The sequence below is a fragment of the Palaemon carinicauda genome, chromosome 8, assembly GCF_036898095.1.
Source record: "Palaemon carinicauda isolate YSFRI2023 chromosome 8, ASM3689809v2, whole genome shotgun sequence".
Taxonomy (NCBI): domain Eukaryota; kingdom Metazoa; phylum Arthropoda; class Malacostraca; order Decapoda; family Palaemonidae; genus Palaemon; species Palaemon carinicauda.
The window spans coordinates 104224733-104247093 of NC_090732.1; the positions used below are offsets into that span (position 1 = coordinate 104224733).

General features: G+C 37.9%; 2 protein-coding genes across 4 annotated transcripts in view; one reads left to right on the top strand and one right to left on the bottom strand.

Moving 5' to 3' along the window:
* The window catches only part of Myo10A (Myosin 10A), a 418782-nt gene extending 403258 nt beyond the window's left edge, over positions 1-15524 (top strand). For all 3 annotated transcript variants that reach the window (XM_068378794.1, XM_068378796.1, XM_068378795.1), the window contains 3 exons: positions 2147-2351; positions 9727-9860; positions 15001-15524. In XM_068378794.1, coding sequence (XP_068234895.1) covers positions 2147-2351; positions 9727-9860; positions 15001-15240 — 579 coding nt within the window. In that variant the 3' untranslated portion in view covers positions 15241-15524. The remainder of the gene's footprint in view (positions 1-2146; positions 2352-9726; positions 9861-15000) is intronic.
* Positions 15525-18316: 2792 nt separating this feature from the next.
* LOC137645824 (mucin-2-like) overlaps positions 18317-22361 on the bottom strand; it is a 162896-nt gene continuing 158851 nt past the window's right edge. The window contains exon 9 of the mRNA XM_068378798.1: positions 18317-22247. Coding sequence (XP_068234899.1) covers positions 19806-22247 — 2442 coding nt within the window. The 3' untranslated portion in view covers positions 18317-19805. The remainder of the gene's footprint in view (positions 22248-22361) is intronic.

Here is a 22361-nt window from a genome sequence, read left to right on the forward strand (position 1 = left end):
ACGTTCCTTCAGCCTAACCAGGGACTCAACCGAGTTCAGCTGGTACTGCTAGGGTGCCACAGCCCAACCTCCCACATTATCCACCACAGATGAAGCTTCATAATGCTGAATCCCCTACTGCTGCTACCTCCGCGGTCATCTAAGGCACCGGAGGAAGCAGCAGGGCCTACCGGAACTGCGTCACAATTGCTCGCCATTCATTCCTATTTCTAGCACGCTCTCTTGCCTCTCTCACATCTATCCTCCTATCACCCAGAGCTTTCTTCACACCATCCATCCACCCAAACCTTGGCCTTCCTCTTGTACTTCTCCCATCAACTCTTGCATTCATCACCTTCTTTAGCAGACAACCATTTTCCATTCTCTCAACATGGCCAAACCACCTCAACACATTCATATCCACTCTAGCCGCTAACTCATTTCTTACACCCGTTCTCTCCCTCACCACTTCGTTCCTAACCCTATCTACTTGAGATACACCAGCCATACTCCTTAGACACTTCATCTCAAACACATTCAATTTCTGTCTCTCCGTCACTTTCATTCCCCACAACTCCGATCCATACATCACAGTTGGTACAATCACTTTCTCATATAGAACTCTCTTTACATTCATGCCCAACCCTCTATTTTTTACTACTCCCTTAACTGCCCCCAACACTTTGTAACCTTCATTCACTCTCTGACATACATCTGCTTCCACTCCACCATTTGCTGCAACAACAGACCCCAAGTACTTAAACAGAAGAGAAGCTTGACCGACTAGTGACAGAATTTGGAAGGGTGTGTGAGAAAAGGAAGTTGAGAGTTAATGTGGGTAAGAGTAAGGTTATGAGATGTACGAGAAGGGAAGGTGGTGCAAGGTTGTAGCTTAGCAAGTAATAATAATAATAATAATAATAATAATAATAATAATAATAATAATAATAATAATGATGGATTCAAAGGAGGGCATCATAATGAAATTCATATTGGGATTAAGTAACAGATTAGTCTGAAACTAGTTTCAACATCTTTGAGATAAGAAAGACATAGACATTAAAAGAAACGAAAATTAGCAGTCGTTCTTTGTAATAGTGATAACAATTTATTGACTTATCCACAACAAAAATGGGAATTGGGAGGTTTATAATGTAGTTTTATCATAAGATTTCAGGAGTACCTCCTTGTTTTCAACTAGCACATTAGCCTATGTAATGCTATATCCCTAATAATAGCAATGTATTACTGTGAATTAAACATCATTGAATACAAATAGCGCTCTGTAATATATACATCCTTTTTTTATAACCAGACTTGTAGTGGTACTAAAAGCACTATTCTTAGAATTTACCTATTTAAAGTAAACCTATGATGAGTTAGTGACCAAGCTTACAAGAAAACAGAAGTACACTGTCATCCAGAACATGATGTAATCTCCCATCATTAGCTGATACATTACCAGCAACAAAAATATTTATAGATATTCAATTAAATAATAATTGAAGAGCAGCTATCTTATGAAATTCCTGAGTATAACTCAACACAACTTCGAGTAGAAGCAATACGAACATCTTGTTAGTATAGAAAACTAGCAATATGAACATCATGTTAGTATAAAAAATAAATTTTATCATTCAAAATCTGTTTTTCTTAAAAACCCGTACACAACAAGTGTCTATACACATTCATTTGCAGTAAGGCACGTGTGAGGGTCCTTTCTATCAGCTCAGTTGTAGGCATTACTCAAAGGTCTCTGTATTGTTCCTTTGTCCCATAGGTTCATCCATCTTTTAGCCTTCTATTGTGCTTTTGTTCCTTCTTCCTTTCTTCTGTTTTATTGTTCATCCTCTAAACTTTTACTCCATAATGCAACTGGGCTATCTCAGCCCCCTCCCCACCAACTGTGCCTCAGGGCTTAGTAGTAATTTTTTTAATGTCACGTGACCTGGCCATCATCTGCTTTGCCCAAAATAGCCCAAATTCCATAAATCCTCTCTCTCTCTCTCTCTCTCTCTCTCTCTCTCTCTCTCTCTCTCTCTCTCTCTCTCTCTCTCTCTCTCTCTCTCTCTCTCTCTCTCATTCCTACTGTGCTGTGAAATGTTATTAACTGTAATAATGTAATAACAGGTTTATGTCCTTTTAATTATTGTCTCTTCTTTTTTAGTATGATATTGCCAAAGTAGCAGCCCTTCTGCACCGTGCAGCAGATCTTGATGATATGCCAACTATGAAAGAAGTGAAGTACCTTCTTCCAAAACCGGCACTAACAGTACGCGACGTAAAGCCTCCACAGTGGGTGAACATGGTCCAACAAGCTTGGGTTGAAGTTGCTCCATTAACAAGTCTTCAGGCTAAGGCTCAGGTTTTAGGTAAGTGTTCAGATGTATTGCTTAATACCGCTGAAGTTCACTGAGTAATATTCCATATAAACTTTCATTATAACTTTTCTATTATTCCTAATTCTTTGTTCCATTTTTTTTTATTGTAGTTTTATTGAACTGATCTTAACCAGTGCATCATGTCAAATCAGTTTTATTCCAAGGCTATAGAATTGAAAATCTACTATTAGTATGTAAAAAAATAATAGTTATCTTAGGTAGGGAATGTATTGAAACAATGTTTTTATTGATAGAACCAAAGTCAAATTTATTCTTATTATCTTTTCATTGTGGCAGTGTAGTGAATTTCATGGTGGTAAGTATTACTCTCTCTCTCTCTCTCTCTCTCTCTCTCTCTCTCTCTCTCTCTCTCTCTCTCTCTCTCTCTCTCTCTCTCTCTCTCTCTCTCAGATACTGGGAAAATATGAAGGGAAGATTGCTGTTTTCAACTTTGATAAAAGAAAAATGAGATATGATACAGTAGAAGTTTTAACTATAGCATATGTATTTTTATAACTTTTCATATTAGAAAATTGTTTAAATTTTTTTGTGCTTTTTTATTGTTAAAATGTACGTAGCAATTTTTTTTTTTTATTTTGCTGCTTACATCACATTTTACCTATAGTTTATGCATGAAACCATTTTTAAATATTTAACTTAGCCGGTGAATATATAATAGCTGCTACTCAGCGGCTCGACAGAAAACACACTCAAAAACTCGCGAGCGATCGCTATGAAGGTTGCGGGTGTGACCACCAGCGCCAACTATCGGCCAGATACCACTCTTGCATGTAAACAAACCCTTCAATTCTTCTCTGTCGACCTTGACGACAAGACGTATCATTACTCGCTGTAGAACCTGGAGTTTTCTCAACATACAGTATTTGGTGAAGTACTTCATTTTGGTTTGAGCTTTCGCAGTGCAGGTGTTTTATCTTCAACTTAAATCTTGAACTCGTTTTTGGATAGATTTAATTTTTGATGACTTTGGATTGTTTTTTGGACTTTCTTTGACTTTTAAATGGCCGACCCTTCCCTTAGTACGGAAGTGTGTTTTAGGCTTTTAGCAATTATCTTATCACGTTATAAATTAATTATAGATTTTCCTCTATATAATTTATATCTCACCCGCTTTTGTTAGGCCTCTTCAATTAGCTTTCCATTTATAATAAACATCAAGATAAATTTTAATGATTTGTTTATATGCGACCTTTCCTGAGAGTAGGCGGTCCTAACTTGGAAACCGAAGTTAAACAACGTTGAGCCCTTTCAATCGTAAATAACTTTTACAGAGCTAATGATTTAAAACTTATTAAATGAATATTTTTTAGTAGATATTTTATGAAAGATTTTCTTTAAATAGTCTTCGTACTGTTTCAAAGATGAACTAACGTTTAGTTTATTTATGCTACGCAGTTTGCGCTCTATCGTTACGATAGAGAGAGAGAGTATCACGGTTTCACTTTGCAGAAAGAGTAAATCGATTCTGACGTTTTGTTCATTCTTCTTTCAAAGCTTAAATGTTTTAAATTCTATTTTAAAGGAACTTTTTAATTGAAAAACCTTTCAGTTTTTTCCTTTGGTCAAATAACCTGTTTTTTGACGAAACGTAAGTGGGCTCTTCTCTTCGGTGCGAAATCAAGAGAGAGAGAGAGAGAGAGATAGAGACGGAGAGAGAGAGAGGAGAGAGAACGTTCCGATCTTTATTCTCGTCCCAAGCGAGTAACGTTGTTCTCGAGTTACTCTCGTCCCTAGTCTCTGTACGGGGAGAAAGGATAAAACGTTTTTAGTTTTTATTCTCGTCCCAAGGCACTGTACGGTGAGAGATTGAAAACGTAGTTTTGAATGAACTAGTGTTTAGTCTCTTCCCCAGCCACTGATCTTTTTATCTTAAATTATGTTTACTGTTTTTTTGCTTGTATTAATGTGCTTACATTATACGACTGATTTCGCAATTATAACCTTTTGATGAGGGTAGAATTGCGTGCTTCAGGTAGAAATCAGTTTTATTCATACCTAATGTGAATATTTAAAAAATTTGATTTCAGTGAAATAAGTGCAAAACAGAAAATCGTAGTGATAAAGTGATATTGCGCAAAGTGTTATCAGTGTTGCGACCGAGGGTTCGTCTGTTCGTGCCTGTCGTTCGCCTAGTCCGGGACCTCTTGCAAGCTCCCAAGCCCAGGGGAGAAGTAATGTCGTACGACTTATGGGTTCGAGAGGCCTTGATCAGCGAACAGACGTTCCCTCTATGGTATCAGGCGTATCTCACCAAGATCACCCCTACCATAAGGCGAGAGAGACGATTTTCTCCTCGTCATCCGAAGGCTTTTCGCATAAGAAACCGTGGAACAAGGTTTCGAGGCCCTTTAAGCGAAAGTCAGTCCTTTCAGGACAGGTCCAGCGTCCTGGTTTTTAACTATTAGGACAGCTCTGACCCTATGCAGTCATCGGAAGACTGCTCGCCGCCTAAACAAAAGCGTAACACAGACTCCGAGAGTCTTTTTGTAGGCAAGGTTTTGCAGTCACAGACGTTACCCTCGTCTCTTACCGCAACCATTCCCGTTGATCCTAAATGGGTTGTACGGCATGACATGCAGAATAAGCTTGCCTCTCTTATGGAAGACTATTCTGCCGATAAGGTTCACGTTGATCCTAGCCGTTTATCTCATCGAGATCCTGGCCTTCAGCCGCCCAAACGAACCTTTGTGCGTCCTGTTGACGTTGGCGTAGCTAAGTCACGTCAGTCACGATTTGTAGAGCCTCACTCGATGCGGTCACGTGTTGATTTTCAGCCGCATTTGGACATTAGGCCGCTTCCTAATGCTCCTGTTGACGTTCAGGACGTTCGCTAGCCAGTGGAGTTGACTTGTTTTAACGCTGAGCGTCAACTACCGCAGTCTAGAGTTGTTTTGACTGCTCAGACTAGGCAGTCAAAACAGTCTCGAGTGGACGCCGAGCGTCCTCCCGCACCTGTTGTTGTTGACAGTTCACAGACTGTTAAGCAGTTACATGACGTTGCGTCCTGGTCCGCTACTAATGCACCAGTGCGTGTGGACTCTGCTTGTAAAGCATTGCCACCACGGTAGGTCTCTCCCTTGCTTGAGACTCGGCTATTGTCGGACAAGGTTCCTTCAGATAAGGAAGTTGCTGTTCCCCCTCCTACTGATATTCCCTTGAGGACTCTGTCAGGCGGAGAGGAGCCTAAAGCTGCTTAGCCCTCTATGGACTTTTTAAGGATCTTTGTCCGGATCTTTTTGTAACTGCTGCTCCTCGTTCGCCTAAACGTCAGAGTTTACACTAGGCCTAGCTACTTCGAAGCCGTTGTTTTATAAGCTAGTGCTCTCTCGCTCTTCTAAGAGAGCTTTACGTTTGCTAGGTGACTGGTTTATCACCAGGAGGAGTTTGGGGGAGACAGCCTTTGCTTTCCCTACTTTTAAGCTGGCTTATAGAACGAGAGTCTGATATGACACTAGAGAAGTTCTCGGCTTGGGAGTTCCTGCCTCTGCCCAGATAGACTTCTCAAACTTCATAGACTCTCCCTGGCGCCTGGCCATGAGACGCTCCAAGATTTTACAGGTCGACTTCAGAGCTATTTTCGAGCGTTTGAAGTTTTGCTGTACAATTATGTCATGCATAAACAAGGCTTTCAGGGATAGCTCCAATGATCTGACAGCCACGTTCTCTGCAGGAACAAGTCCCTCAGGGATGGCTCCAATGATCTGGCAGCCATGTTCACTGCAGGAGTACGTAAGAGGCAAGTGCGCTCAATGTGTTCATTGTCAAGACAAACTTCACGATGAAGTCTACCAGGCTGTCTTGACAGCATTTATGGAAGGCGACTGGATGGTCTCTCTAGACCTTCAGGAGGCATACTTCTACATTCCTATACACCCGGATTCCCAACCGTTTACAGGAATGTGGGGTACCAGTTTCGAGCCCTGTGCTTTGGCCTCAGTCCTGCGCCTCTCGTGTTTACGAGGCTCATGAGGAATGTGGCAAAATCCCTCCATCTATCGGGGATCCGAGCCTCCCTGTACTTGGACGACTGGCTTCTCAGAGCATCGTCCAGTCTTCGCTGTCTGCAGGATCTACATTGGACGTTGAGTCTGGCCAGGGAGTTGGGACTTTTGGTCAACCTAAAAGTCCCAACTGATCCCATCCCAGATTATTCTATATTTGGGGATGGAGATTCGCAGTCCAGTTTTTTTCGGGCTTTTCCGTCTGCCACCAAATAGAACAAGCCCTGCTCGAAGTCCAACTAATGCTGAAAAGAAAAAGTTTGTTCAGTCAGGAGTTGGAACAGTCTCGTAGGGACTCTCTCATCCCTGGAGCAGTTTGTCTCACTAGGGAGACTACACCTTCTGCCTCTCCGGTTCCATCTAGCCTCTCACTGGAACTAGGACAAGACGTTAGAGACGGTATCATTCCCAGTCTCCGAACCAGTAAAGGCATGCCTGAAATGGTGGGACAGCAATATCAGTCTGAGAGAGGGACTATCCCTAGCAGTCAAGAACCCAAACCACGTGTTGTTCTCAGACGCGTTGGATTTGGGTTGGGGTGCGACCCTGGACGGTCGGGAATGCTCGGGTCTGTGGACCTCAAGTCAGAAGAGCATGCACATCAACGGCAAGGAGCTATTAGCAGTCCACTTGGCCTTGATGATATTTGAAAGCTTCTTCGAAACTAAGTGGTAGAGGTCAACTCAAACAACACCACAACTTTGGCGTACATCTCCAAGCAAGGAGGCACACACTCCTTCACGCTGCTCGAGATCGCAAGGGACCTTCTCTTATGGTCAAGAAATCGAGGCATCTCCCTGTTGACGAGATTCATCCAGGGGGACTTGAACGTCTTGGCAGACTGTCTCAGTCGGAGGGGTCAGGTGATACCCACGGAATGGACCCTCCACAAGGACGTGGGCAAGAGTCTTTGGGCTACTTGGGGTCAACCCACCATAGACCTCTTTGCCTCCTCATTGACCAAAAGGTTACCAATCTATTGCTCTCCAGTCCTAGATACAGAAGCAATCCACATAGACGCGTTTCTACTGGATTGGTCTCTTCTGGACTTATATGCATTCCCACCATTCAAGATAGTCAACAAGGTACTGCAGAAGTTCGCCTCTCACGAAGGGACAAGGTTGACGTTGATTGCTACCCTCTGGCCCACGAGAGAGTGGTTCACCGAGGTACTTCAATGGCTGGTAGACTTTCCAAGAAGTCTTCCTCTAAGGGTAGATCTGTTACGTCAGCCCCACGTAAAGAATGTCCATCAAAGCCTCCCCGCTCTTCGTCTGACTTCCTTCAGACTATCGAAAGTCTCTCAAGAGCTCGAGGCTTTTTGAAGGAGGCAGCCAGTGCGATTACAAGAGCGAGGAGAGCTTCTACCATTAGAGTATACCAGTCGAAGTGGGAAGTCTTTTGAGACTGGTGCAAGTCAGCATCTGTGTCCTCGTCCAGTACCTCTGTAGCCCAAATCGCAGATTTTCTTTTACATCTGAGAAAGGTTCGCTCCCTTTCAGCTCTCACGATTAAGGGCTACAGGAGCATGTTGGCTTCGGTCTTTCGACATAGAGGCTTAGATCTTTCCAACAATAAAGATCTCCAAGATCTCCTTAAGTCTTTCGAGACCTCTAAGGAACGTCGTTTGGCAACTCCTGGATGGAACTTAGACGTGGTCATAAGGTTCCTCATGTCAGACAGGTTTGAGCCATTACATTCAGCCTCCCTGAAGGATCTCACCCTCAAGACACTTTTCCTAGTGTGCTTGGCTTCGGCTAAAAGGGTCAGTGAATTTCATGCCTTCAGTAAGAACATCGGTTTTTTCTACAGAAAAAGCCACTTGTTCACTTCAACTTGGTTTCCTGGCCAAGAAATGAAATGCCTTCTCGTCCTTGGCCTAAATCTTTTGATATTCCTTGCTTATCAGAGATCGTAGGCAACGAACTGGAAAGAGTATTATGTCCTGTTAGAGCTCTTAAGTTCTATTTAGCTCGTACTAAGTCATTACGAGGTAAATCTGAGGCATTATGGTGCTCAGTTAAGAAACCATCATTGCCTATGTCAAAGAATGCTTTGTCATATTTTATCAGATTTTTTAATACGAGAAGCTCATTCTCACTTGAATGAGAAAGACCGATGTTTGCTTAAGGTTAAGACGCACGAAGTTTGAGCTATAACAACCTCCGTGGCCTTCAAGCAAAATAAATCTCTGCAAAGTATTATGGACGCGACTTTTTGGAGAAGCAAGTCAGTGTTCGCGTCATTTTACTTAAAAGATGTCCAGACTCTTTACGAGGACTGCTACACACTGGGTCCATTCGTTGCAGCGAGTGCAGTAGTGGGTGAGGGTTCTACCACTACATTACCCTAATTCCAATATCCTTTTTAATCTGTCTCTTGAAATGTTTTTCAATATTGTTTTTTGGGATGTACGGAAGGCTAAGAAGCCTTTCGCATCCTTGTTGATTTGGCAGGTGGTCAAAGTCATTTCTTGAGAGCGCCCAGATTAGGGGTTTGATGAGGTCCTGTTAGTATGGGTTGCAACCCTTTATACTTCAGCTCCTGGGAGTCTTTCAGCATCCTAAGAGGATCGCTGGGCTTCGTGAGGAAGACAGACTTACAAGGCAGAGTAATCGTCTAAGTCAACTTCCTTACCAGGTACCTATATATTTTGGTTTTGTTATATTGATAACTGTCAAAAACTCTTAGCTTATACGCTGTAAACTTAATTAACTCTGGTCTCTACCCACCGCCTTGGGTGTGAATCAGCTATTATATATTCACTGGCTAAGTTAAATATTTAAAAATGATATTTTAATTATAAAATAAATTTTTGAATATACTTACCCGGTGAATATATAAATTAAAGGCCCTCCCTTCCTCCCCAATAGAGACACAGCAGGACGAGAAGAATTGAAGGGTTTGTTTACATGCAAGAGTGGTATCTGGCCGATAGTTGGCGCTGGTGGTCACACCCGCAACCTTCATAGCGATCGCTCGCGAGTTTTTGAGTGTGTTTTCTGTCGAGCCGCTGAGTAGCAGCTATTATATATTCACCGGGTAAGTATATTCAAAAATTTATTTTATAATTAAAATATCATATTTCATACTTTTTTATTTATCCTTTTCATCATTTGCTAAAACTTTGATAGACAAAGAATAATTTTGGCTATAGGCCTAACTCCTTATTTAATCTAAATATACAGTAGATGTATCAGTTATTGGTAAGATGAACCCATTTATCAATTATTTTAATAATGTAAAGTTGATACCCGTAGTCAGTTATTTTATGAATGTATGGTATTACAGTATTTTGTTCTTTAAGCATTTTTCTATTACTATATATATTAAATTTCTTACAGATATCCTTCAATCATGGCCTCTGTTTGGATCATCATTCTTTGCTGTAAAGAGAGTAACAGAGCCCAATGAAAGCATAGATCACATTCTTGCTTTGAATAAGAATGGTGTCCACTTCCTCCACCTTTTGACTCACGTAAGTTTTACCCAAGTAATATTTCCCATTTATTTCTGGGAGTCTCCCTAGATGTCCATATTTATTTTGTCTTTGGAAACTTGAGATGTCTACAATATTCCTTAAATTTAGAAAAAAAAAAAAAAAACATTTATTTCATTTATTTCCTTCCTATATATTGTACTAATGCTTGTAGTAAAGTATTGAGACTTTCCAGTGTCTACCAACATTGATATGCTGTGCATGTCCTATCACGTCTTCAGTGTAAAAGTCGACTTGGCAGTGAAAGGGTGTATGTTATCGTCAGTGTTTTTGTTGGTTTTATATATATTTTAGTGGTTTGAAGATGTCTTCACCTGGGTTTGTTAGCAATTGCTACATGTTTGTACAAAGGAGTTGTAATAGAGATATTTATTTCTATGAACTGTCCGTGATATTCATGTTGCTTTCATCAGTGGAAGCTTGGAATATTGGCAATACTTAAATTTAAAAAAGGAAAGTTTTTTAATCTGTTGTTTAGAAATAGTTTTAGAGGCACTTTAATGGCATACTAAATCTGCATTCACCAAAACATTATCTTAAAAGACTCCTTGTTTACGTGGCACAATATGGTTGCTGGGGATGTGGTTTGATGGTTTGGTAAATTTGATTGGTTAGTTTTGGGTGGTGGTTTGGTAACCTTTTGAAATAAATATTGTAGATAGTTTTTCATAAAATTATATTTGTAGTTCTAGTGTGATTTAGTTTTTTCATTATATAAATAAATAATTACACGATAAAGTGATATTTAAATATGTCATTCTGGAGTTTAAAGGATACCCAAAAGCCTAGCTTATTATTCACTTGATTAGGGGGAGACCAAGTCCCCTATCTCTTTCCTTCACTGGTTACCCACCACTACTAGAGTGTTTCAGCAGTATGAACATTAGGGTAGGTTCATGAAAATAAATGGAATTTTGATCAGTTTTTTCTATAGTCACTGGATATTCATACAAGTATCCACCCTCCTCCCCACTGACTAATGGCATCAATAGGAGTGGAAATTATTTTGACTTTGAGACTGAAAAAGCAATACAAGGCATGTTATTATTATTAGATGTTGGTAAGTCTCATTACTCTACTAGAGGCTTCAGTATATTGGTTGGAAAGAAAATATGTAATTTTTCTATTTAAACGGGTAACATCAACTTACCAAGCCTCTGGAGAGGAAAACAGTATGGACATCAGGTGAGTTCGTTCGTTCGTTTTAGAACAACTACCGGTGAATAAAATTATGTTGGCAGCTAGTAAGAGGGATCAGGTAAGTATCAGGTGAGTATAGAAATAAAATATCTTACTACTAAAGTGCCATTTTTATGCAATGCTTGTAATTAGATACATTTCTGCTTTTGGTATGCACTACTAAAGTGCCATTTTTATACAATTTTTGTAATTAGATACATTTCTGCTTTTGGTATGTACAGTAAAAATTCAGTAATAATCTTTATTATAATTATCATAACCTTAGTTTGGTGAAATATCTGGTAGAGTGTCTGGGATTGAAAGGGGAAGAGCAAGAGAAAGTGTGGCTTTATTGCTGAGTGAATGGATGACAGGTAAAGTAGTGGAATGGAAGGAGATATCATCTAGGTTAATGTGGGTAAGGGTTAGGTTGGGTAGGGAATGTTGGGCTTTTGTCAGTGCGTATGGGGCATGTTTATTATGTAGTAGTCATGGGTGACTTAAATGCTAGAGTGTGCGCTGGAGAGGTAGAAGGTGTCATTGGGAAGTATGGCATACCAGGTGAAAATGAGAGTGGTGAGAGACTGGTAGATATGTGTGTAGAGCAAGAGATGGTGATAAGTTCTAGCTTTTTCAAAAATAAAGATAAAAACAAGTATACATGGGTAAGAGTGGCAAATGGAAGAGTGGTAGAAAGGGCGTTAATAGATTGTGTGTTGATAACTAAAAGAATTTTTGGAAGATTGAAAGACGTGCACGTGTTTAGGGGTATGGCTAACGGTATGTCTGATCATTTTTTGGTGGAAGGAAAATTAGTTGTAGCAAAAGAATGGGGGAATAGAGTAGGTGGATGTAGGTGGATGTAAAAGGGAGCTATTGAGGGTTGAAGAGCTAATAAAACGGGGGTAAAAGTAAATTTCAAGAAAGGTTGAAAATGGCATATGACGAAGTGAAAATAAGAGAAACTGGTAATTTAGAGGAGTGGAAGTTAGTAAAAGAAAATTTTGTTGGGATTGCAAGTGATGTGTGTGTGGCAAGAAGTTTGTTGGAGGCAGCATGAGGAAGGGCAGTGAATGGTGGAATGAAGGAGTGAAGGTAAAAGTGGAAGAGAAAAAGAGGGCTTTTGAAGAATGGCTGCAGAGCAATAGTGTAGAGAATTATGAAAGATATAGAGAGAAAAAATGTGGAAGTAAAGCGCAAGGTAAGTGAGGCAAAGAGGGCAGCTGACCTGAGGTGGGGTCAAGGATTGGGTCATTCATATGAAGTGAATATGAAGAAGTTTTGGAAAGAAGTGAAGAGAGTAAGGAAATCTGGTTCAAGAATTGAAGTGACAGTGAAAGATGGAAATGGAAGGTTGTTAAAATGAGAGGAGGCAAGGAAAAGGAGAGCGGAATATTTTGAAAGTTTACTGAATGTTGAGGATGATAGCGAGGCAGATATGATTTCTGTTGCAGGTGTTGAGGTGCCGATGATGGGAGATGAGAATGAGAGAGAGATTACAAGAGAGGAAGTGAGGAGAGCACTAGATGAAACGAGAGTAGGAAAAGCATCTGGTATGGATGGTGTGAGAGCTGAGATGTTGAAGGAAGTGGGTGTGACTGTACTTGAATGGTTGGTGAGATTGTTTAATATGTGTTTTGTGTTGTCAATGGTACCAGTAGATTAGGTTTGTGCGTTTATTGTACCACTATATAAGGGTAAGGGAGATGTGCATAAGTTTTGTAATTCAAGGGGTATTAGTTTGTTGAGTGTAGTTGGAAAAGTGTATGGTAGAATACTGATTAATAGGATTAAGGATAAAACAGAGAGTGCAATCTCAGAAGTATAGGGTGGTTTTAGAAGAGGTAGGGGTTGTATGAATCAGATTTTTACAGTTAGGCAGATATGCAAGAAATATTTAGCAAAAGGTAAGTAGGTGTATGTTGCCTTTATGGATCTGGAGAAAGCGTATGATAGAGTTGGTAGGGAAGAAATGTGGAATGTGATGAGGTTATATGGAGTTGGTGGAAGGTTGTTGCAAGCAGTGAAAAGTTTCTACAAAGGTAATAAAGCATGTGTTAAGATAGGAAATGAAATGAGTGATTGGTTTCCGGTAAGAGTGGAGCTGAGACAGGGATGTGTGATGTCGCCGTGGTTGTTTAACTTGTATGTTGATGGAGTGGTGAGAGAGGTGAATGCTCGAGTGCTTGGACGAGGCTTGAAACTGGTAGACGAGAATGACCATGAATGGGAGGTAAATCAGTTGTTGTTTGCGGATGATACTGTACTGGTTGCAGACGCGGAAGAGAAGCTTGGCCGATTAGTGACAGAATTTGGAAGGGTGTGTGAGAGAAGGAAGTTGAGAGTTAATGTGGGTAAGAGTAAGGTTATGAGATGTACGAGAAGGGAAGGTGGAGCGAGGTTGAATGTCATGTTGAATGGAGAATTATTTGAGGAGGTGGATTAGTTTAAGTACTTGGGGTCTGTTGTTGCAGAAAATGGTGGAGTGGAAGCAGATGTATGTCAGAGAGTAAATGAAGGATGCAAAGTGTTAGGGGCAGTTAAGGGAGTAGTAAAAAATAGAGGGTTGGGCATGAATGTAAAGAGACTTCTGTATGAGAAAGTGATTGTACCAACTGTGATGTATGGTTCGGAGTTGTGGGGAATGAAAGTGACGGAGAGACAGAAATTGAATGTGTTTAAGATGAAGTGTGTAAGGAGTATGGCTGGTGTATCTCGAGTAGATAGGGTTAGGAACGAAGTAGTGAGGGTGAGAACGGGTGTAAGAAATGAGTTAGCAGCTAGAATGGATATGAATGTGTTGAGGTGGTTTGGCCATGTTGAGAGAATGGAAAATGGTTGTCTGCTAAAGAAGGTGATGAATGCAAGAGTTGATGGGAGAAGTACAAGAGGAACGCCAAGGTTTGGGTGGATGGTTGAAGTGAAAAAGACTCTGGGTGACAGGAGGATAGATGTGAGAGAGGCAAGAGAGCGTGCTAGAAATAGGAATGAATGGCGAGTGATTGTGACGCAGTTCCAGTAGGCCCTGCTGCTTCCTCCGGTGCCTTGGATGACCACGGAGGTAGCAGCAGTAGGGGATTCAGCATTATGAAGCTTCATCTGTGGTGGATAACGGGGGAGGGTGGGCTGTGGCACCCTAGCAGTACCAGCCAAACTCGGTTGAGTCCCTTGTCAGGCTGGGAGGAACATAGAGAGGAGAGGTCCCCTTTTTTGTTTCATTTGTTTGATGTCGGCTACCCCCCAAAATTGGGGGAAGTGCCTTGGTATATGTATGTATAACCTTAGTCACTATCATATTATCATCATTTTACAAGCTAAACTATAACCCTAGTTGGAAAAGCAAAATGCTATAAGCCCAAAGGCTCCAACTGGGAAAAATAGCTCATTGAGGAAAGGAAATAAGGAAATGATTAAACTAATAGAGAAGTAATGAACAATTGAAATAAAATATTATAAGAACAGTAACATTAAAAAACATCTTTCATATATAAACTATAAAAACTTTTAACATTTTATGAAAAATGTGCCCAGGTTAGTCTCAGTTTACAAATTTCAATAGGAACAGAAGATTGAAGTAATTTCAAATACATTTGGAATCTGGCATAGCGGCTTTACTCATAAGGATAATTTACAAGGTAGTGTGTTGTAATGTGGCCTCATTGTGAAGGGTTATTGTTTGTTGAACATGTTCTGGTAGGGTGCCCCAGATTCATAAGCAGAAGTAGTAAGCATAACCTTCACCTGAAATCTCTTCATGGTATTTAGAAGATATGATTAAGGCCTTAATTGGCTTTTCTAAAGAATTACTCAGTTTATGAAATTTAAATTACTTTTTTAATGCATAAATTTTGCAATTGTCCAATTGTGCATGAATGATTTGCGATGTTTGTGATTATTCTAATTGTTTACCACTTCACATGATGTTTTTGTTTCTTTACAGGAGACACTTATCAAATATAGTTTACCAGAAATCTTGAGTACTAGAAAAGTGAAAAATGGAGACAATTTATTCCTCGATATGAAATGTGGTAACCTCATGCAACAGAGAATTACTCAGATACAAACAGATCAGGCCCATGAAATTTCACGACTTATTCGTCAGTATATCACTATAGAGCAAAGGACGAATGGATCCCAGCCAAGAGGAGATATTCCAAAGGATGTAACCCTTTCTAGGTAGAAACAAACGAAGAAAGTTGTTATGTACATATTCACGTTCCCATTAAAAATTTTTGCCCTCCTGCATAGCTTTCATGTACTATGCTTCAAAGCACTTTGCAGGTTTATTTATGGATTTGCAGTGAAGATAGTCATAGGACTGGGATTTTCATGATTTTTTCTATGTGACATACAGTTTCTTACTTCCCTTACCTGATGGTTCTAAAGAAGTCACTTGAAGCTGGCTATGACTGTAACTTAAAGTGTAATTTTTTTTTTCAAATGCAATATTTTTATGTTAACAATGCTGTGATTATATATATATATATATATATATATATATATATATATATATATATATATATATATATATATATATATATATATATATATATATATATATATATATATATATATAATCACAGCATTGTTAACATAAAAATATTGCATATATATATATATATATATATATATATATATATATATATATATATATATATATATATATATATATATATATATATATATATATATATATATATGTATATATATACATATATACATATATACATATATACATATATACATATACACACACAGTAATCATGTTGTGATTCTCATGGATAGTGCTTAATGAAATTTTTGTCCTCTAGCTGCTCATTTTATTATGCTCATACAGATTTCTAGACCTCTTGATTAATAATGAAGTTAAATTACTATATATATATATTTTTTTGGTAAGTCATAAATAGAAATACAGTACAGTATGTTACTATAGTCGCCATTCATTTTTTTCTGGACAGCATATTGTAGTCTTTTATAGTTGAGCTTGCATATCTAATTTGTGATTCATTAGATTAAACAAAAATATTTGTGATGTTCTGGTTAATTTTTCTGTAACTTGTTTATTATTAAACTTAATAATCTTGCAAATTAAAGAATTTTGAAAAATAGAGTGGTAGTGATGATGATGATGTCATGTACTGTATCATAGAATAAGTTGGACAAAACTATTTGGTGAGATAAACTTAATATGGAAGCTATTTGATTACACAGACTGTGACCCTGTAAGAAAGAGAATGATACATGAATAGGGAAGTATGTATACAGTATTTTTCATTAAGAGAATTTCTTTTTTTTCTGAGGTGCTACAGTATGCATGGCTTTATCAAATTAACACTATGTTGTCCCACTTCACTTCTTTTAAAAGATAAAACAGATTTTGTATTGAGTCTAAAGAAGAGGGTCTTGCACTTATTCAGTTCTTAAGTTGCTAATGTACAAGTAGTTTATGAATTTTGACACATGATATATACCATTGGAAGGTCTGGAAGGAGGAATAACCAGTAAAAGTTTCATTATCTACAATATACAGTACATACAATATACCATTGGTTATTCTGTGTTTTGTGTTTGATAAAGACAGGCATAATATAATAGCATGGTTTGGTAAGATTAAACAAAGTCCTATGATTACTTGACAGTTATTGCTGGTTATGTATTTTGTATAATATTAGAAACGATGTAGTTAGTTTTCAGTGTACAAGATGAATATTTAGCACTGAGCTCAAGTCATTCCTTTGATTTTTATACAATAAATCTGAGGTATACTACTATGTAAATCAACATAGTTACAAATACTTGGTATGACATAAGTCATTTGTTAATTATCTTCCTCTATGAAACATTTCTATTCTGTGGAAAGTAAGTTTCAGTTTTAAGTATATAAAACTCTAAATTGGCTTTTAATGATGTATGATAGTGTTTGTAAATAATTTGGACAGATATCTATGGAGAAAGATGTAGCAGTTATCCATCTACAATTATAAATCTTTCCTGGGCAAATATGTGCAATAACATGGTATTGTAGAGACATCTCTCCTCTAACTCCATACACAGTAGTACAGTATTTAATTGAAAAGTATTACAGTCATTGATGCCATATTAAACTGGTTTCTTATAATCTTACGTAGTTACTTATTGTGTTAAGATGCCTGGACATTATTAAAGTTTTGTAGCTGTGGATGTTTTGTAAGCTTGCTTGTATAAATGTTACATAAAATATTGTATACAGTATTACCTTAGGTCAAAATATAGTGGTATTCATTATTGTGGATGCATGATAAAATGTTGCCCAAAACATATCCACCTTTTTTTCCATGTTAATAGTAACTAGCATTTTAACATACATAGTATGTGTAATATACATAAGTTTTAATGCCAGAAATCTTATTGCCAGTACCTTCATTGCTATGCTTATTTTTCACAAAGTTGCCTGCTAATGCAGAATGTTTCTAACACCATTAAATCAAGTTGCCTATCGTTTATTATTAGGCAGCTTAGCTGTATAGAACAATGAAGTCACAGGTAATAGATGTTACTTTGGAACCTGTTGTGTTAGATCTTTAACGCATTGTTTATAGCTATGGGAACAAATGTTGTATTGCTGATCATGAAAGAATTTACCTAACAGTTTTTTTTTTCTAGATATTTCATATACAGTACATGGAATTTTTATATTTACTTATAATAGAGGCAATACAATCTCATACGTGGAATTTTGTATCAAGACAGTGTGTATGCTTGTACAAAACCCTTTTCACCCCCGATATTGGTCTGATTTTACTTTGAAAATATATTTCTCTATTATAATAACCTTTGCCAATGGATAATTTGCAATACAGTACAGCATTTGTGAACTTCACAAAAACAATGACTTTTGAAATATTTGCTTTCTATCATGTATAGCAGACTTAATCACTGCTCAATAATTTTAATGTGATTGATAGAGAAGTAAGACAAAGATATATACAGTATATTTATGAATAATTTTTTATACAGTTTTGATACTCCGTTTACTTCCTTTTTCCCATTTTGAAGCTAGAGTGTTCTTAAGTAGTTTTAGGACATGAATGATCCTTTTATCATTGACTTTGTAAGATTACTTTTATTTTGTATATAATTTGTTAAAATAAAACTTAACACATCAATAAAGTGTCTTCTTCCATGAACTAAAATAAGTGATCTTAAAATACTTTCAAAATCTTCATACCAAACTAATACTAGCCAATGAGGTTCAAGTTAGGAAACATTGCAGGATCTCTCTAATATTTTTATTTTAATAAGTGTACATTTTTCTTCATTAATAATACATGTCCATGAAATTTCATTACAGAGTTTTCAAGTGATGTGGAGAATAACCAGTTGACATTTAACTTACAAACTAAACAAAAATCAATGAACCCAAAAGCTTTCCTAAATTGACACATGAAGAGAAACATGAAGTGAACAAAAAGATAAATTAGATGAAGATACGAAAAATTTCAACATCTTCTATACAATGAAGAGGAAGAGAGTAAAAAGCACATCTATGCAGATTGGATGATACCTATTCGCTTTCTATCTTAAGATTGTATCACAGTGACGGAATGTTTGTGCAGGTCTGGCAGAAGCTAATGGTCTGACTCATGAGTAACTGCTTGACACCACAAAATCATGGACTGCTCATTAAACAGTTTTTATCCATGTACAATAAGGAGCAATAATGGTAAAGCTGAATTAAATGCTGACAATACCAAGGACAACATTGCTTATTTTAAAGACATGTTTGGAGAAGCTGCCTTGTGAAACAATTCTGTGAAAACTCATGAGTCAGAGCACTACATAATTGCCAACAGTTACTAATCTAGTGTGTGACCCAAATAGTTTTGGCACAAAGTGTTCTGCTAGTTAAGCATGAAAATATCTTACCACCCTTTATTTTCAGAGGGGGCTTTAAATATTGGGGCATGGCAATCAGAGCCATGGGGGATGAAAAAATATTGCTGCCAGATACTATAAGCTGACAATATACTATGGAATACCTTAGGCAAGTACCTTCTGTCACACAATTACAAGAAATTAATGAGAAAGGTTCCTGGCAGTTGAAGAATATATAACAGGCTGAAATGTGCCTTAGGAATGATACTTGAAAGATTACCTTGGCTTCATTGCAATCCTGACTTGTGTAAATGAATGTTTTAAGTGCCCCCTAAAATCCCTCATAAAACTATTGCTAGACCCCATAAATATAAAAAAGCAAGTTACAGGCATGTGCAAACTGTATATTTTACATATTTCTTGTAAAGGTAGAGCTACGGTCTCCAGGAACTTTGAAGATGTATATCGCACAGATACATATCCTGAACGTTCTTCATGTATCACTCATTTCAGAAAAAAAAAATCAGTGCCATCCAGTGAATTATAAAAAATCATATTTCAGTGGAAGTTTCTTCAAACTACATAGTGCTTGGTACTCTAACCAATCTGAAATACCTAACAGCAAGCACTAATATAAGATGGAATGAAGTGTGAATGATGGTTAACATTTTGAATATGGAAATCAACTTTGTAACTATGGCATAAGATAAGCAATCACTGGTATTTTCATATTCAATCTAATTATGTAACAAGTAATCATAGCCCACCACACTAGATGTTGCTGAATCTTTACAAACAATAGAAAAATCTACAGGTTTAACACTGGTATTATCATTAATACCATATGCCTTAATACCCTTAAGTTCTTTAAGCGAGACAGTACAGTATCTACAAGGGGTTTTCAGTAATGTTACTTTTGCTAACTTCAGTAGTACTTTCGTTCATTATGCTAACTGATATATTTGTATTGTTTAAAGCTTGTGGGGGGCTGGATGTTGTGCTGAACTGTGATGATGTGGAGTTATTATGAGATGCTGCAGTAGTAGTGATATCTACACTGGTAGGGGTAGTTACAGTGGTAGAAGTACTAGTAGTTGTACTGGTAGTGTTAGAAATACTAGTATTAGTAGTGTCTGAAATATTGGTAGTGATGGAAATACTGATAGGTGTAGTTGTAGTGTTAGAAATGCTGGTATGTGTAGTAGTGTTAGAAATACTGGTAGGGGTAGCGGTAATGTTAGATATATTAATAGGAGTGCTAACTGAAGTACTGATGGTGGTATTGGTAGTAGTAATGGTGGTATTATCAAGAGTGGTACTGTTGGATGCAGGTTGTAAAGGAGTATCAGTCATATGTAGATCTTTATTTTCTAGAGATCCTTCTATTGGGCCCAATTCAGTTGTTATCTCTTCAGGAGGTAAAGTGGTTGGTTCAGGATCACTTATTGAACTGGTAGGAGTCTCTTCCTGAGGTTCTTCAGTTGTAACTACAACTTCAGTGGTGGATACAACTGAACTGTTAGTTGGAACAGGTTCAGTAGTTGGAGGTTCAGTAGGTGGAGTTTCAGTAGGTGGAGATTCAGTAGTTGAAATATTGTTCAAACTAATTTGTGTTGTATTTTCACCACCACAAGTAACCATTGAATTATTCTCACATTTCTGGGTATTAACATCAAATATTGTATTACCAGTGCATAAAAATTTCAAATCTAAAATTTGTCGATCATCAAAACCTGGGGAACAGTAATGGAATACTCTGCAATTAGCTTCTGTATCAGGGTAAAACTGTTCTAACTTCTTGTCCTTACATGTAAAGTTTGTTTCTGGTAAATTTACTGATTTTGGAGTAGTAGGCTCAATATCTGTACTTGGAGTGGAAGCCTCTGTTGTACCATTACCACCAAGAGTATCTGAAGTAGTAGTTGCAACAGTGGTATATACAGATGAAGTTTCATTGTTTGAAGTACTATTAGCAGCAAGTTCAACTTCTTGCGTAGTAGTGGATGGTACCACAGTGGTATTTTCTGCATGCATATGTAATGGGGCTTCTGAAGAAGAATTTGTTGGTGTTGGTACTGCAGTAGTATTTTCTGCTTGCTTCTGTAATGGAGCTTCTAAAGAAGAATTTGTTGGTGTTGGTGCTGCAGTGGTATTTTCTGCATGCAAATGTAATGGTGCTCCTGAAGATGAATTTGTTGGTGTTGGTGCTGTTGTTGTGGTTGTACTACTAACATTAGCAGATATATCAGTGGCCTTGTTTTGTGGTTCAGTAACTGTTGTTGACACAACTGAGGAATCTGTGACTTGATGTTGTGGAGGAGGAGTAGAAGAGGAATTTGATGATACTGGAACATTAGGCTCTCCTGAGGGAATCTCACTTTGCACTGGAACAGTGGCACTGACTAAAGAAGAATTCTCATTAGTGATGTTGACAGTAGGATGAACTGCAGATTTTGTTGTGTTTCCAATCAGATCTTTATCTAATGGCAAAGGTGCAAGTGTTGAGCTTTCAAGAGGAGATTGTGAAAATGAGGGGAGAGCAGTACTAGAACCTGGAGTTTCTGTTTGGCTTAACCCAACAGTTACAGTGCTTGTCACAGTAACAGTAGCTACTGGTTGAGTAGCCGTTGTGCGTGGTGGCACATCCGTTACTGTTGTTGTTGGTAATGTTTCAGCTATTTTGCTTGGGGAGTTAAATGAGGCTAAAGTAGGTGAATTAATTCCTGACAGTTGTGATCTTGAAGAAACATCTGTGGAGTGCTTATTTTCTAAAGGAGGAATAGTTATGGTGGGGAGAGGATTAGGTAGAGTGGCAGTTGGATTTATGTCTACTTGCTGTTCTGAAGAGGATGATGATGATGAGGATAATGAAGATGATGATGATGACAAAGATGATGTTACTGAAGAAACTTCAAGTAATGGTTCTTCTATTTTAGTTTCTTGATTGTGCAAGGCTTGTCCAGCAGTTGTACCATTGACAACATTTCTTTTTTTGCGATGAACATATACATGTCGGTTTGACACAGGGTTTTCTCCATAAGCCTTTTTAGCAAAGTCAGGATTTTTGGTGTTAAGAGTATAAACTTCAATGAAAGCTGTGTCACGACCATTTTTCAGTGTCCAGTTTTGCAATGTAGCAAGATTAAGCAATGCTCTATGTGCATGGACATCATCTAAATCTGCATCATTCACAACATTAATCAAAGGAGGAAGAGCTGCTCTTCTTAGTCTATGTGATAACAGTGATCTAGTGACTCGCTTCTTGCTGGACTCGGTTTTCGATAAATTCAATCCCAGAATCCCGCTGAGTGTCTCCTTTACGCAATTCACCTGTAAAAGTTTTTAGATATATCAGTACTTTCCCATACAAGAGTAATTCTCATTGTACAGAAAGGGGAATTACATACAGTACTATAAAATATACAAATGCTCTTTTCCATTATA